The sequence below is a fragment of the Nesoenas mayeri genome (assembly GCF_963082525.1).
Source record: "Nesoenas mayeri genome assembly, chromosome: 7".
Classification (NCBI taxonomy): domain Eukaryota; kingdom Metazoa; phylum Chordata; class Aves; order Columbiformes; family Columbidae; genus Nesoenas; species Nesoenas mayeri.
The window spans coordinates 2,964,053-2,980,372 of record NC_137551.1 but is presented as its reverse complement, the minus strand read 5'-3'; the positions used below and the strand labels follow the sequence as shown (position 1 = coordinate 2,980,372).

The 16,320-nt window shown below is 41.8% G+C and overlaps 1 protein-coding gene across 1 annotated transcript in view; it reads left to right on the top strand.

Moving 5' to 3' along the window:
• Window positions 1-16,320, top strand: part of PCDH15 (protocadherin related 15) — a gene marked incomplete at its 5' end in the record, with an annotated part of 280,224 nt that overhangs the window by 212,818 nt on the left and 51,086 nt on the right. Inside the window, 3 exons of the mRNA XM_080347717.1 lie at window positions 3,176-3,285; window positions 4,073-4,213; window positions 13,925-14,052. Of these exons, the coding sequence (XP_080203843.1) occupies window positions 3,176-3,285; window positions 4,073-4,213; window positions 13,925-14,052 (379 nt within the window). The remainder of the gene's footprint in view (window positions 1-3,175; window positions 3,286-4,072; window positions 4,214-13,924; window positions 14,053-16,320) is intronic.

Sequence of the window (16,320 nt, the reverse complement as noted above, 5' to 3'; positions counted from 1 at the left end):
TGGCCCGTCCAAGCCTGGCAGGGGAACGACTCTATTGCAAGTTGCAGATATTAGCGGATGAAAATGCCTTCACATGCCCTCAATCATGCTAGCGTGTTGGAGTCCCAGCGGGACACTTCCCTCTCACTCTGCTGGCATTTTCTGAGCCTTCTCTGGGGCTGCTTCGCTAATGTCACAGCTTCTCACAAAACTAATTGGCCTTTATCGGCCAGAAATATTGCATGAGAATGTCCTTGCCTGTCCCCTAAAATTGCTTCAAATAGTATGTCTACTACCTAAAGGTACACTGTTGTACATCTTGGTCATTCGAAAACTAGAAAATAATGGACTTATCCCTCAAAAAAACTTATTAGAGCTTGTACTTCAGGCTGTGGGACAGCATATTCTCAGCTGGATACCTTTGTGTTTTGCCAGTTCAATCCTCTGCATTCAGCAAAGTGTTCATAAGAGACTGTGTGTTTTAATTCAGTGGGTGCGTTGCTCCTGTTGAACCTGATCACCTTAGCGAAATCAGGGCGATGCGATTGATCCCATTGCTGTGGTGGTTTTCTGTCCGCTTTGGCAGCCTCTCACAGCAAACAACAGCCCCGTGCTAATTGATATTGATCTGGCCATTCTTTGCGTTTCTACTGTAGCAGAGGGGAGGATATAAGGCCATTTCCATTAAAAGAATATACTGAAGGTGTGCTCAAATGAAATTTAGGGTTTGTGTACACACAGGAGGTTTCTTGTTCAAATTATACATCTTCAGAAGAAAAACAACATAATATATAATGCAAGATAAAGAGGATCTTTGTTTTCCTCACTGGCCTGCGTCTCTGACCTCATTGAAAGAGCTACACCTCGAAATGCTTTCAGACTTGACAGCCTTTTTTTCCTGTCTCTAACATTAACCTTTGCATTGGTAAAATGCACATTAACAAGCATTTTATAACACTGGTTTTGCAGCTTAATAAATCAGGTAGCAATAATGAATTTTATTTCTACTGCTGATAGCACACTTAAGACCGAAGGCTGGGAGCCAGAGTGCATGTGTGTTTGAGTCAAAGTGAGCTTAGCAGCACCTTTTGCTGCAAAAAAAGTACGATCTCACGTGATCCAGTGAACGGGATTTTCTCCCCTTTCTTTGTCCAGTGGAAGAGCAAGGTCTGTGCAGAAGAACTGATGCCTTACCATGCCGAGTGAGATACAGTGGTTTAATTTAATAGAGGAAAACAAAACTGAGCAAATACAGAAGGGGGAGGAAGGAGTCCATCTTAACCCTATGGGCCATGGCTATGGTCCCTTTTTCTCGGATGTTCAAACCAACGTTCATCCCAAAGAAAATGTTTGCGAGGCAGAGATCAAGGGCAGGTGGTTGGTCTCTTGGTATGCGGTGGCAAAGTTTTGGATTCCGTAGTTAGGACTGCAACCCGGGCTTTCAGCTTTCTGGAACGAAAAACCAGGGAATGGGGTGGAGTGTTTGAAAAATACCTGGAGGATGAAAGAGTGAAGTCATAAAACATTCTCTGCAGTTGCAAAATGTACAACTGAAATACTCCATAAAGTCTACTCCTGTTTAGGAGCCCATCTCAGCATATCCTCATCTGTCTTTTATTTAATTAAATACTGAATGAGTGGAATTTTTAAAACTGGAAAATATATGGTTAATGCTGGTTTTGACAGAGGTCCATCTGCAATTGTGGATGAGTGCAAACATTTCCTTAACAATGTATTTGTTGATGAGCATGAATAGTTTTCAGTGTGAATTCAGCCTTTACTGATAGTGATGAAAGTTTGAGCATTCGATTTGAGATTAGCTCAAGAGTCTCGCTTCTTGCTGAAATAGTTTAAATTGCTGTTTGAAATACATTAGCACAGATGCTTTGTTCAATCTGAAGTAGGGACAGTTTCCCAGAGGAAAGAGCATCTCAGAATGTTCCTCATCACGTTTTCCGAGGAGGCAGCATTTAAACAATAGGAGAGAAAGAGTGCAGTGATTCTTTGCTGCGATTCAGGAGGAAACTCTTTATTTGTACATGCTGGACTGATACCGAATATGAGATGCTCCATTTTCAGTGTTTGTAGGGTATGAAGAACATGAGATACCGATGTGTTAGTAGTGTGACCATTTTTCTTTTTGTTTCTTTACACAAATCAGTTCTCAGTGAAACAGAAACAATGTACTGACTGCTCAGATGTGTATGTAAACTTGGGTTGCGGTTCATTTCCTGAAAAGCATCTTGGCTTTGAGTACCAAAATGGATCGGCAGGAACATTTGTAGATCTTTCTGAAGAGTATAAATTCCTGTGGAGGTGGCTTTAAAGTGCTTCCTGTTTAAGTGATGGAGTTTTACCCAGGAATGAATTTCCCTGCATGCATTGCTGACCGATTACTGAGCTTTCTTAGTAGAGGTCAGTATTATAAAAGAGCTATTATGTTCTAAATTTACTTGCAGTTTATCAATCTGTGGTGGTTCTTTGTATTTCAAGACAATTAAACTAAACATTATTCGCTGAAAATAAACCGTTTCGGAACAAATAACGGGTAACTAAATGGGCTTTGGTACTTATTTTAAAAATGTTCTTTAAGCTTCAGTAATTGTTTGCTGCTACCCATATCTGCAACCATGCTGAATAAAGCTATAGCTAAGTGGAAAGTTAAATGTATTCCTGAGATGTTAGTATCTACATCTTATTATTTGCAGTCTCTCAGAGAAAGCAAAAGTAACTACAAATAGCATTATGCCAGAAACTGGTTTCTTGACCAACAGTGTTGCTTCAGCAACCAGTTCACTCTAAAGTGGTCACAGTTGTTGATGACAAGAGGCTTTGTATTTGAATACGGCACGTCTTTTGGTCCATGTGAAAACAAGTTTGAACGTTAAATATTTTCTGACACTTTGGGAGTTACTGTTCTCTTCCCATTTCTACCCTTTATTTCCTAGTTTTCTGTTTCTTGTATCAAGGAACTATTATATCTATATATTGTCACCTCTCACAGACTTGTGGTTTTTTGCATTTGGAGAAGGCAAAGGTTAAACCTTTGCCCTTTTGGTTTATCTTTCCATAATAACAAATCATCTTGCTTCAGCAGCCAGTAGATGGATGAAACTGCTAACCTGGGGAATCAGGTTCAGTGCTCTGCTGTTCATCGACTGGAAGATAACACAAATACTTGTGTTCAATTCTGCAGACCCCCACCGGTGAGTGAAAGTGCACCAAAAGGAACCGTGGTCGCAGTTGTTACAGCGGCCGCCTTGAACCAGACCATCGTGTATTCAATTGTTTCAGGAAACGAAGAGGGTAAGTACTGATATCTTTGCCTTGGTGATTACACTGAGCTTAGTGAGAGCATAAGAAGCCTTCAAGAAAAAGGGACTAGAATAAAGCTGCTGAGGCAAAATCCCACCTCACCTGTACAAATGGGAGCAACCGCCATTATCAAGCCTTTAGAGATCAGCTCAAGATCAGATTAGTTAGCAGAATTACAAGGAAAATTAAAACACTGTGAAATTTGCACTTATGTGAAAATTCACATCAGTGCCACATGGTGTGAATGCATGGCACCCTGAAATAAGAATAGAAACGGCTATGATGCCGTTGTACTTTTTGCTTAGAAATCTGTTTTAAGGCATTGTAGACTTTACCATGCTATAGCCACAAGTATTAGATTAGAGCCTGATATTTAAACCAAACATCATTCCTACATTTGCATCCTTATCAGGTACTGTCTGTGACTCACCTTGAAACCTCTAAGCAAAATCACACTAAATTATTTGGAGGAATGTGGAAGAATTGCATGTTCCATCCTCATTTTTGTGAGAGGGGCTGTTTGTCTTGACTGATCGTGCCAGCGTGTCCTCGAGTCTTTTTTTCCAGTACCAGCTCAGATTCAGCTTCTGTGCTCTTTGGAAGAAGAGTTGTGTGAGCTTTTAGAGGCCCCAAGGAGGCATGGGCCTAAGATGTCCTAATGTCCTAAGACAGTGTCAGAGAATCATGTCATCACCAAAACAGAAGCACGTAGACATTTAAAAAACCAAAAAAAGTGTATGCATCTTAGAAAGTAACTTCTGTTTATGCTGGATTTCAGATGTGTTTGGTATTAATAACAGAACAGGCGTGATCTCAGTTAAAAAGGCTCTGGATTATGAAAGTGTGAAAAGCTACGAGCTTCGAGTTCAAGCAGACTCCTTACAAGTGGTGCGATCCAATCTGCGTGTTCCTTCCAAAAGTAAGCTGAAAAATCCTTTTTTTTGGAATCAGTTTTGGGTATACATATGTATTGTTATTTTTTTAGGATACTGATAACTGCACTCTCGCTAGCAACCTCGTTTTGTTATCAGAGATACAGCAGTGACCATGGGATGTAAACAGCAGAGAGTGTTTGTGGATTTCTACACTTGCCTTCTGTACATGGAGCTGATGAGTCTTGAGCTAAATCCTCCCAAATCATGTCGATGTTACACAGCTGTAGGTCTCACTGACACAGATAGAAGTCATAGTTTTTATCTATACCGAGAGCTGGTGACGTCAACTGAACATTTCCAGTCTAACAGGGCTGTTTGTGATGGAATGTCACAGTTACTTTTTCATAAATGCATCATTCAGCCCCAATACAGGCTTGGTAACATCACACGAGATGCTGGGACACTACCAAGGGGAACGGGGGACAGATACACAGCACGGGTGACAGGAGGGAAATAAAAGAGACTCCTTCAGCACTGCTGAGGGGCTGCAACCTCGACTGGGAGCAAACTGGAGGCGTGAGGACCTACTGTGACAAAGGCAAGAAGTTCTTGGCAGCGTCGCTAGGCAGGGAAGGGTTTATTTACAAACTGGTTTGCTTTGGCTCTGTCTCATGGTGAGGATTTTCTTTTAATGGTTTTATTTTCCTAATAAAAGGTCTTCTGATGAGTTTTATCATCCTCCCTGTAAGAAAAATGTCTGGCAAGTCTGGCCTTGGAACAACTGGCTCACTTAGTGTCCTGTCCCATCCTGTACAACTTCCTATTTCAGCTACAGTTGGGTGAAAAAAAGGAAAGAAACCTCGTACTACAAAGTGTCTTGTTATACATTTTCACACAGACTGTGTTTGTTGACTCAGGTTTTTCTCCTGTATTTTTAGTCTCTGCAAGTCTCCGTTTTCACCCGTTGTAGCCAAGGAGACTCATGGATGCAATGAAAATAAGCCCAGGGTGGTGGATTGTTGCACTGAGGAAAGGGCAGTGGGGAATTGAATGTTTGTTTAAAGGCTATGAAAATATTACCTTCTTTCATTTCAAATTGAATGTAAGATAATTTCTAGTAGTTTGCTCTGCAGTCACGAGCTGTGAGCCAGATCTGTCGCAGGTGGCCGGAGCTTTTTTCTCCTCTGCACTTCCACCAGTGTTTGTTAATCATAGAGCAGGTCTTCAGCACTGGGAAAAAAACAAGCTCATCCTGACCAAAAACATCCCTGTGAACTAATAGGTCGTAGGGAAAACTTCAGGCTCTTTCATGTATAAATGTCTCTCCGGGAGACACTGCAGCACCAGCTCATTGCGTCCCCCATGTGAGCTGAGGAATCCCCAGCAGGCTGGGCTTTGGGTCCCTGCTCCTGATTGCTCTGTGTGTATAATTCATTCAAAACAGGACATTTCATTGGTATTCTGAAACGACTAAATACAAATGGAGCTCAGATTTACTGCAGACTTCAGTTTTATGCAGATAACTGGTATTTAGTTACCCGTCAATCCAAAGAGGCAGCTGGGGGGAGATACTGTTACAAAAATGCCAACACCAGACTGTTTCTAAATGTCAGTGAGATTTGGGCTCGTATCAAAGTGCGTACATAATAAAACGGTACAATTTTTGGAAGCTCCCAGTAATATAATGAACAATTTTAGCTTGACTGCATCTTTCAAAGCATTATTGGCAGTACGATGCTGTAGGGATCGTGCTGCCATGGTCTTTGTTCTGATCTCAGTTCCCAAGGAGAGCTCTGTGTGACAAGCCAGGGGCAAAAAGCCGTCTATCTGTCACTGATGTTAAACTGACACTTTTCCACCCGGGTAAGAGATAACTCGTTGTGCCCAGGCACAGAGAGCACTGGGCAGAGGAGGACTTGGAGCACAGCGTGATCCCCTTTTGTCCCTTGCTGCAGGGACGAGGCAGCTGTGGTGGCTTCTTTGCTTTTGCTGTGCACTCCAGGCCCTTTGGCTGGCACTTGAGCCAAAGCGCCACCTCGGCATTGTCAAAGGTAGCAAAGGTATCCGGGACTGACAGAGACCTTCCTGCACTGTGGGTTGTGATCCAGAGTTAATAGTCAGAAGGGTTAGAAGGGAAGGGCCACCCTTCACTAAACGGGCTGATTCTGCAGTCCTTTTTTCCATAATTAGTCTTCTAATTATTGTTCTGATGGTGAGGATAGTAGCTGTGAATATTAGGAAGCCCATCTCTAGGTTATTTCAGTGCCCCCTTGGTGCATATGCTTAAATGTATTGTGTATAGATTAGAGGTCAAAACTCAGGCTTTTAGTGATAGTAATTTAAACAGGGTGCCATTCTGTTTCTTCAGTGTAAAGATACTACTGTAGAACCTGCTTGCGATACTGAAATTGGTACTTCATGAGTATTTGCTTACAGATTTTAAAAGTTGTTCAAGATATTAGACTTAACGGGCTTTGGTATTTGGGAACATGCCATAAAATGGAGTGATAGACTATAGCCTGAGACACTGTACAGGGGTGGCAGTTAATTCATTAGGCTTTCTTGATGAGTTTTGATCGGGTTAAACGCTACTTCAGAGTGAGATGAGAAGGAATGAATTGAACACACAACTGCGGACTGTGGTCACAGTGAAATGATGAACCACTTTGGAGAAAGGTGACTTGGAATGCGCTTCTCTGGAAATCATGACATTGAATTGATGCACCACCCTGAGCCAGATAAGGCAGCACTGACGAGCCGCTCAACAGTGCAGAATTTCACAAAACTCACAAGAGGCTACCAAAGTGTTTTTAACTGTATGGTATCATAGAAGATAATTACACAAAAGTAGGATTTTGAGATTTCATCTGTGCAGTAGAAAAGTGGATGATACTGCATTAGGTGTAACGAAGCTTATCACTCAGTGATCGTGCCAGCTGATAGCGTAGTAATAACTGAGTAAATAAATGAGGAGAGAAAGTAAATTGAGATGCTATTTGGAGTATGAGAACATAAGATTGGTTACTTAACCTGGGTTTTTAAAATATGATGCTAAATCATGCAAAATCACACTCCTTCTTTTTGCAGAATCTAACTCCTTAAATGAGTTACTTTAACCAAAACCTTATTATTTGAAGTTCTGGTGCATTTTTACTTCATTCGAATTGAAGAAAAGTTATGTTTTCTGATGATAGTGAGTTTAAAAGGTTGGAATTCTGGCTTGAGGAATCAGCAGCTGCTGATGCTGAGACATGAAGGACCTTCAGCATTAATGGACTTCTCGAATTCAGTTCAATTTAGCAGCCTGAGTTTTTTTCCGTCTGTGCTTTGCTTCTTAGATTATCTGTCACAAGAGACGACAGTCTAGTAGTATACTGTAGGTCACATTAGGACTGTGATTATTAGCTTCCAAAGAGAGGCTTTCAGCTCTCCCTCAGTGGATAAGACAAAAAGAAAAGGACAACTGGTGTGTAAGGAGAGCAGCCCAACGCTGCATGTGGCAGGATGTGTCCTGCAATCTGTCACCGAGCAAGGGAGAAGATCACCACGATTAATCACCTACTAAACCAGAGGTACTTCTTGAACAAGAACAGGAGAAACATCATCTTTTACCTGATTAGAACACTGTCAGCTCTTTGCAAAGTTTTCGTGGGCATCTTGCTGTCCTGCAGTTTGGTACCCAGGACAAAGCAACAACCTTGTTGTGGCAAGGTAGGATGGGACAGGAGGAACCAGAAGGTTTAGGGGAGCCAGGGCGGGTAGCAAAGAGAAAGCGCTGCCTAAGCGCAGTAAGAAAGAGCAGAAGAGGTGAAGAGAGGGTTTTACCGCCAAAGTAAACTGGTCCCAGTTTGAAGAATCAAAGCATTAGTGGGCATCTGGTCCCTGTGCCAGACAGAGGAAACATGCGCTGGGGTGGGAGACACCAGGGCTTCCCACTGATCTGGAGAGAAGGGCATGTTTACAAGAGCCCCAGAATATGTTTGCTTGTAAACATCACTGACAAAAGGGCCCTCCAGATTCCTCTGAGCACAGAAGTGGAGGATTCAGTCTCATGTTTTCCAGCAGAGCGGAGCACATCTCGTCATTCCCTAGGTCTGTACACACGGCCCTTTCAGCCCCCACCACGGTGGCGTTTCCTCTCTGATCCTGACTTACGACAAAATGTGTGTAGCTTCACCCATCCTGCCCGGCTGCTCAGTGGCGCAGCCCCCAGGCTCTGCCCCTCTGCCCGCAATGGACCTGCATGCAAACAGATCATTTAAAACTCAAACCTTGCAGGCAGAGGTGGCACCGGTTGGCACAGTGCTGCGTGGAGGGTTTCTCTTAGTTACAAGTTACCTCCGTCAGCAGCTTCTTGCTCAGTCCGTTGTTGAGAGGGAGGCCAGAGGGAGTGGGTTTGACTGCAGGTTGCTCGGCTGTAGATTTTGTCTCGTTTTGCTTGTCTCTAAAACTGAGACGCCTCTGAATTCACGTTATCATGGCAGGGGTAAGAAGGAGGGTTTCTTGTGTCATGGACTTGTAAATGCAGGGGAACTCTCCCCTACGTCCCTGATCTTGTCACCTGCATCTTCATTAGAAACTTCGTGGCATCGCTTGTAGTCCCACTGTCATCTCTCCTACATCCTGGTTTTTCCTTTTGCTTGCATTCTTGCTGACTCAACTGGCTCTAATTAAAGAGCTGGGAAATGAAGAGCAGCAAGCGTGTATTTCACACTCCTAGAGATGCAGGAATAATGGCAGAACCACATGGTCGATTTTACTGTCTTTTAAAGGGAATAAAAAAGAAATTAAAAGCACTGCAGACAATTAATTGATTATTTTTTACAGTTGTCCTTACACTGGCTTGCCAAGCAGGTTTCTTTTTTAGAAATTGCAAGTGCCATCTTTGTGTTTGCATCCAGCCCGTGACAGGTGAGCACTAAACAAGCTGTCCCTCCAAACTCTCATGGGTGCTGCACAATTCAGAGTAGCATGAGTTTTTATTAAAAAGCAACTTAGCAGAGGTTTTTAATTTTGGACTTTTCAAGTAGACTTTTCATGTCGCTGAGGTTCATGCTGCTGGTGTTTTAGAAGTTGGCTGCCAAGCCAGTCCCTGAATCCGGGAGATGTAACAGATGGACAAAATCCGCTATGGAGCCTGAAGAGCTGCGAATCTGCCTCCTCTGCCACACAGCTCTGGGGTCCTTTCCCTGAAACCGACTTCAGATTGCTCTGAGCACCAAAGCAGTGTGTTTTAGAGAGGCTGCATAAAATGCGAGCTCCCTTTCAATTAATTGTTTCAGAGAAAAAGATGTTTTATATTTATTTAAATCAGACCTTGGCTCAGCGCTATTCCAAATACATTGCAGTTTACATCTCGTCGAAGGTTCTTTTTGCGCTGTTCTCGATCAGCTACAGCATATGAACTTCTTCAGGCTTTATGGGCACATGTTGATTTAGATTAAAATGCCACTGAAAAATATTCAGGGCTGCTTCCTATTTGGTTCTGCCAAATTTAGTAAGGCGAGATTGAGCGCAGCTGCGGTTCAGTTTATTTTACCTGCCAAGCACAAAGTCTGCTCGACAGACTTATAAGATAGTAGTAAAGCAAAGTGCTATTGAACCCTGTCAAATTACAATTCTCATTCCCAGTTTGATTAAAATGAACTTCGAAAAGCGAAGAACCTGCTATTACCTACTGCAGAACAAACAGCCGCTGACTAAACTGGGTACAGACTTTTTATGTTAAAATTAGCAATGCGTGAAGAGCAGCTGTATCAACGGCTGCCTTGGTGTGTTGTAGAAGACAAGTGCAATATCATTGGTGAAAACATAATGTAAAACAAGTATGGTAACACTCAAAGCATAGTTGACACTGTCCCAGTGTTCAAAAATCATTTAGTTCAGCTGAATTTCTGCACTCTGGTGAGAAGCTCATGGGAATCAGGGACGTTATTAACACTAGTCAGATAAGCAGAGATACTGGAAAAGAGTTTTCTACAAGTGTGTTTGGGAGAAACTTCCAAAAACACCGGTACACACTGGCTCTGGAGTGTGCTCTGACCAGGCCCTGGCGTTTTCGTGGCTGTTTCTGTGTTCTGTTAGTCATTCCCGATCTACTGGTTTGATGTCTTGCAGAGGATCCTCAGGTTTCCCTTGGAGCAGCTTTCAGGATGTTTTCACTCTCCTTAAGCAACTCACACAAGCAGAAAGATGCAAATGCCTCTTTTTCTAGTCTTGAGAGTGATTATTTACCTGGAGCAATGCATGCAGTGTGTTTGGTTCTTCACATTCTTATATGCTGAAGCTGACTCGCAGGCAGCTGCAGGTCTGTATACTCATCTCAGGGGCTCAAACAGCACATGCAGGTGGGACACAGGAGCCCTTGCAGGAGATTGCGATGCAGAAACTCCCTTTGCCATGTATCATCTGGGAGGCTGACGGCTCCTTCATGACTGTTGAACTAACTGGTGTGACAAATACAGATAAAAAGTGTGTCTTAGCAAGAAAAATGTGCAGTAAAATTAAAGGACCTGCTTAGCAAATATTTTCTGTGTACCTTTTGTTACAGTTGAAGGGGAGCGGTCCTGACGCTGTTTTCTTCTCTGCAGTTTTTGGCCACCTCAGCAGTCCTGTGCTGCCTTGTCCAGGGCAAGATGTTTTCTTCTGTCCCCTGGCCAGCTCTTCACATAGCTCAGTCAGTTATAAGAATTATGCTTTGATTGCACGAGGTCTCGCAATAAGTACCACCGAGGAGTAAATTCTGCTTTCAGCCACCGGGATCCGTGAAAAACAATGTAACAGGAGCTGGATTCCAGATTTAGGATACCAAAGAAGCAAGGTTTTACATACGTGGGATACAAAATTTCCCCTCTGGAAGATGAGTGTAAATATTGGTGTCCTTTAGTGTTCCCTGTCCTACCCACAAGAGCATCAGTAACTAACACTGCACACCATAGAGTGGATGCTGTTGCTTCCCTTCAGGTGCCAGAGAAGAGGGCTAGAGCCACACAAACCATGGTTAGAACAAGCACTAAATGTTTGGGATAAGAAGAAGAGTCTGATGCTCTAACCAGAGTTTGGAAGAGTCCCGTGTGGAGGGGATGTCTGAGGAAATCCAGCACAGCGGTGGGGAAATCCTCCCAGCCAAGGAAGGGTCTGGCGCGACCTTCACACGTGTGGCACAGTTCCTGAGGAGGGATTTCAGTGTGGGTTTGTCTGGTGTGAGATTAAGGCAACCTCTACCCAAGGCTGGGAGTTGCTCCCCATGGGCAGCCAGAGGTTGGAATGGGATGAAAAGCAGGCGGTGGTGGGGAGTTCACAGATGCCACGTCCCCTCCGTCTGCCAGGGTGAACAGAATACAAGCTGCGGATAAAAATCAGGCGGTAGGACAGAATGAAGGTAGATGTTTAATTTAACACTAACAATGCTGATGTCAGCTGGTGTATATGCAGGTTATCTAATGTGTTTTGTTTGTAGTGCAATGACTTTCATTTCTCATTTTCAAAGCGTTCAGCCATCACTAAGCAAATCAGCACTTTGGCAGCTCAGAGGAGCACCAGCAAATGAGGCAAATTGCAAAGCAAACTTTGCAGGAGGCTGAGCTGCCTCACCAAAACTGACTTCAAATGGTGGAGATAGTGAGTGCTATGCAAAAGATGTTTAATTTGTATTACGAAGAGCTGGTGCAGCTTATTCGACACTGAGTCCTGCCAGGGCCGACCGTGATATAATGAGGATCTTCCCTACAGTGGTACACTGGTGCTGGTCATTGATAGAACTGGTGATTAGCTCAGCAGGGCTGAGCTCACACATCACCTGTAATCCTGCTCCCATCGCCTTCTGCCCTAAAGGGTGTAGCTGCACTGAAAAAACCTGCCTGGACATCTCATTTTTCTCAACAGGGCTGCAGTTTGTAACTCTGCCTTAGTATTGCAGCCAAAAACATTAAGGATCTGATTTAACAGGAGAGATTTTTGAGTATTTGCAGGACCTCGCAATACCTCTCTGATTGAAATTCTTCTTTGCTATATTAAATAAAGTAGTCAAGGTAAGAAGCGTTATTGTAAAATGAACATAAGTGAACTAGAGATGATTACAAATAGACCATTATGTCCACATTACACATGTTAAGATGTTGGATTAGGGTGTTTTTTTCACATCTGGAATGAGAGTTTATCGTGAAGTCATTTTCCTGTGAAGTACCAGCACCTCCAAGCTGTATAACATATCTGCACAGAACAGTGTGGAAGGGGAATCATTGATTATTCCTCTGGGGAAATGTCATTTCCTTTTTTTCCTTTCCTTTGTCATTTTTTCTCCTCTCTGTCCTAATGCACTGGATGGCATTTTAAATGTTTTTCTCAGATTTCGATTACTTTTATGAAGTCCTCATTTGTTTCCCCATCAGTTGGACCGCTGGATGGACAGAATGTCTTTGGTGGCTTTGGCAGCCGAAGAAATAGTCTGTGTTTTAATTTTTGTTGTCCCCTAAAGATATAGCTCCTAAGCTCTTCCTAAATGAGCCTGCGTTTTGAAGCTAATTCTGATCAGCATGGCACCTGCGCAACATTTAAATTACCCTGGCACTGAAACGAGTTAGGAAAACCAGCTCTGAAATGAGGCAATTTATCACTGGAAAATGTGGTTTTAATGAACTGGGTATCATCATTTCCAGCAATCTTTCTGGATTATACAGTTCCGAAAGAGACAAACAGATGTTGTATAGATTACTGCGCCATTTAATCTTTTTTGCACTAAGTCCGTAATGTTCGCTGGATGTTTTTTCCTTGCAGTAGGAGAGAGATGTTTATTGTTCAATGGGTTGGATCAGTAACCGTTTAATAAAACACAAATTAACAGCTGTATTTTCCTTGAAGATGTGTTGAACCTCTAGGAGAGAAATAATACTTGTTGAGTTCCCCTGGGCCAGGCCAGGCTTTGATGAAGCCAGACTTAGGCGTGCACTCAATTAACACGGTAAATTCATTAGAAGTTGAGGCTGATTAGCACACGCTGGTCAGACCTGTCCGGTGTTTGTGCTTTATGGCTCAAGCAGGTACAGAGAACGCTCCGTTGACCTGCAACGTGAAGTCTTGTGTTGTTCATCCAAGGATGTTTCTGCCAGCGCTGTAGTATGAACATGTGTGAGTTTGCAGCCACTATGGCAGAATCCCCCACCGGGCATTTGTGTGGACATCAGTAATATTTAAAATACATAAAGCAAGTGGCACGTGAAGCGGAAAAAGCGAACGCTGCTTGCAATATAACTGCTGGTGTCCATCACCTGTTCCTTCCTCTTTCCAACTCTCCTGAGAATCTCACGTGACCAGAATGTCTGTAATTGAAGTACAGTATTTTTGCTTGTGCTTTTCCATTTATTTGAAAAATAAGTTACAGATCTTTTGTTATATTTTCCTCAGTTTGCTTTCTGCTTTTTGCATACAGGTGAATTCAGAGATCTCTAGTAGCAAAGTGCAGGTGTACAGATAATGGCAGTCACTTGCTAAAAAGGTACAAATTTCAGCTCAAGATTCATTCAGAAAATATGGCAAATGCAGAAACAATAAATATATATTTTTTTAATCTCTTTAACTCCTTCAAGTTTGTAGTTTTCATACCAAATGTGCTATTATTTCTAATATGTTTATTTTTACAGTTTTGTCTGTGCTCTTATTTTACATGATCTGTTTTGGGCTTTAAACATCTGTACTCCAGTGAGCATGAAAGATTTCTTGCCAAATATTATATGTATACTTTTCATCTCTTCTTTTAGGTAATACAGCAAAGGTGTTTATTGAAGTGAAGGACGAAAACGACCATGCACCTGTCTTCACCAAAAAAATGTACATTGGAGGAGTGTCTGAAGATGCCAAAATGTTTTCTTCTGTGCTTAAAGTTAAGGTAAAACTGAGATGTATTTTAAATAACATTCACTTGCAGTGGGAAAACATTTACTCATTGGTTTGATTTTTCACAGGAGGTTACGAAATGTGTTTCTCCTAAAACTGCTTGAGCTCCTCAGACACTGGCAGGAATTTCCATGTTATTTCTTTTTTATAGTCGAGTGTAGTAAGCACAGGATGGGTAGTTCTTGTAATGAAATCAGTGTTTGAGCAGGAATATGAGTGCGATGGTTTCCATTTGTATGCATATGAATGACACACATCAGCCTGGTCTCCCAGGAGTTACCAACACAAGGTTGATTTGGAGCTTAGAAGAGTTTTGCAGGTTTGATTTCTGTTGAATTAATGCGCCTGGTTCTTCATTAAAGATCTGTAGCTATCATTTTAGATATTTAAAGGATTCTTTTATGCTCAGCACTACTTTTGACCCTAAATTCTTCTGACCACTTTGGCAGCAGAATGGTTCTGCTTTTGAAAGGAAAGAGGAGTTTTCTGTTTCAGCTCAGCAATGCAATTTCAGGTCTGTGCACTCTGACACAATTTGTGAGTAAAATTGACCATCTGTAGGTTTTTTATTTCTTTCTTTTCTTAAAAAAAAAAAAAAGGGAGAAAATTCAAAGAAATATAACATATAGAAATTAATTAGCGTCAGACAGAAAAAATAGCTTAGAATAAAAGCTGTTTGTTTTGTGTAACATGCTTTGTGATGCAGTGTCTTGTGCCAGAGACAGCCAGAGCTGCTGGGACTGCCCAAGTCAGCTCATTTTCCCTCCCACATCTTTCAGCACCTTAAGCGTTGGTGGAACGGGTCTGAAGTTGCTGATTCCAGCTCCTACGTGAAAGGGCACAGAAGTACAACCTGCTAAGAGTTTTACTGTGACCTCGTGATGCGTTTAGAGCCCCAGGAATGAAATAGAGAATAACAGAGCTTATTAAAGTTGCCCTTTGCTTTTTGTGGTTCGTGGCCGTCCTTCCCAAAGTTAGCCCAGAAATGGCTGAGAAGTGGAAAATTGTTACACGTTGAGTATTGGATAGAGGCATCTGTAGATGAAATTAGTTTACTTTGTGCTCTCATCCAGAGTATTTTTTCTTTCTTTTAATACAGTGCTATTATACGCTTTTATTTTTGCCCCAAGAGTATCTATATTGGTCTTTTCTAGAAACATGTCAATTGTAAGGTACACTAGATTTATACTCTATAAAAAATAGTGACCTATAAGTGAATGTCTGCTCAATTCAATTCAACACAAATTAAAGAAATAGTGGTAGTGTTGCTGTTGGGGTGATGCGAGCCCATCATTGAGCAGAGATGTTTTCCCGTGTAGCTATGAACTGAAGCCTGGCATACTTGAAAATAAGAAACAGAAAATTGTGCCAAATCCATGAATTTAGAGATACTGGAACTCCAGGAATGCACAAAGCTCTTGGAATAGATAAAGAATAATAAATAGCAAAGTTACTTGGATAAAAAAGTTATGTGGGCGAAAGTAAATGAAACATCAGACGCAAACGTGAAGTTACATTTTGAGCTGATGAAACAAAATCTGCAGAGGCTGTGGAGTCCTACCTGTTTTTTGAAGAGACATTCCTGGTTTTGTAGGCACAGATATTCATGTGTGCTGGTCAAGGGGATGAGAACGGTGTGAAAAAGAGCAGGTATATGGGTAAGGAATATTTGGGGGTGAAGGGAGAAATCCCATTTTACCCTTCAGAAACATTGGTCTCAAGAAAGGTGATCAAATGACACAGAAGAAATGACAATTTATGTCTCTAACCTGTTAAAACCTCTGCCAGAATTCTCCCTGAATTTCCTGACATGCAAAATAGACCAAGGTAGAAAAAGTTGTTACCAGTGGGTGGCATCAACCATAAGGGTGCGCTAAGTAAAGTTAGAAATGGTTAAGAAGTGCTGGTCGCAGGAATTCAGGCTATCATTTATTGTTCTAGCACCAACATTTTCAGCAGTTGGTGCTACTTAGCTTATTTTCTGTCCTCTATTAGTTAAATACAATGCTCGTTCCAATTAGAGTTAAGAATTAATCAAATTAATGTCTTTTCTTGAAGAGTTGAAGTGGGTAGAATTAAATGAGTAGTGTCTCAAGTTGAAGTTTTTAAGAACATTAATAAAATTCATGCAAAAGTTGCACTGTAGAAATTATTCCAATTTTTATACTAATAAAAATTACTGTAATTTACATTTTATTAATATTCTTTTTTTTTTCCTAAGGAAAACCCTCCTTAGTAGGACTTCCAAATGCATTTACTT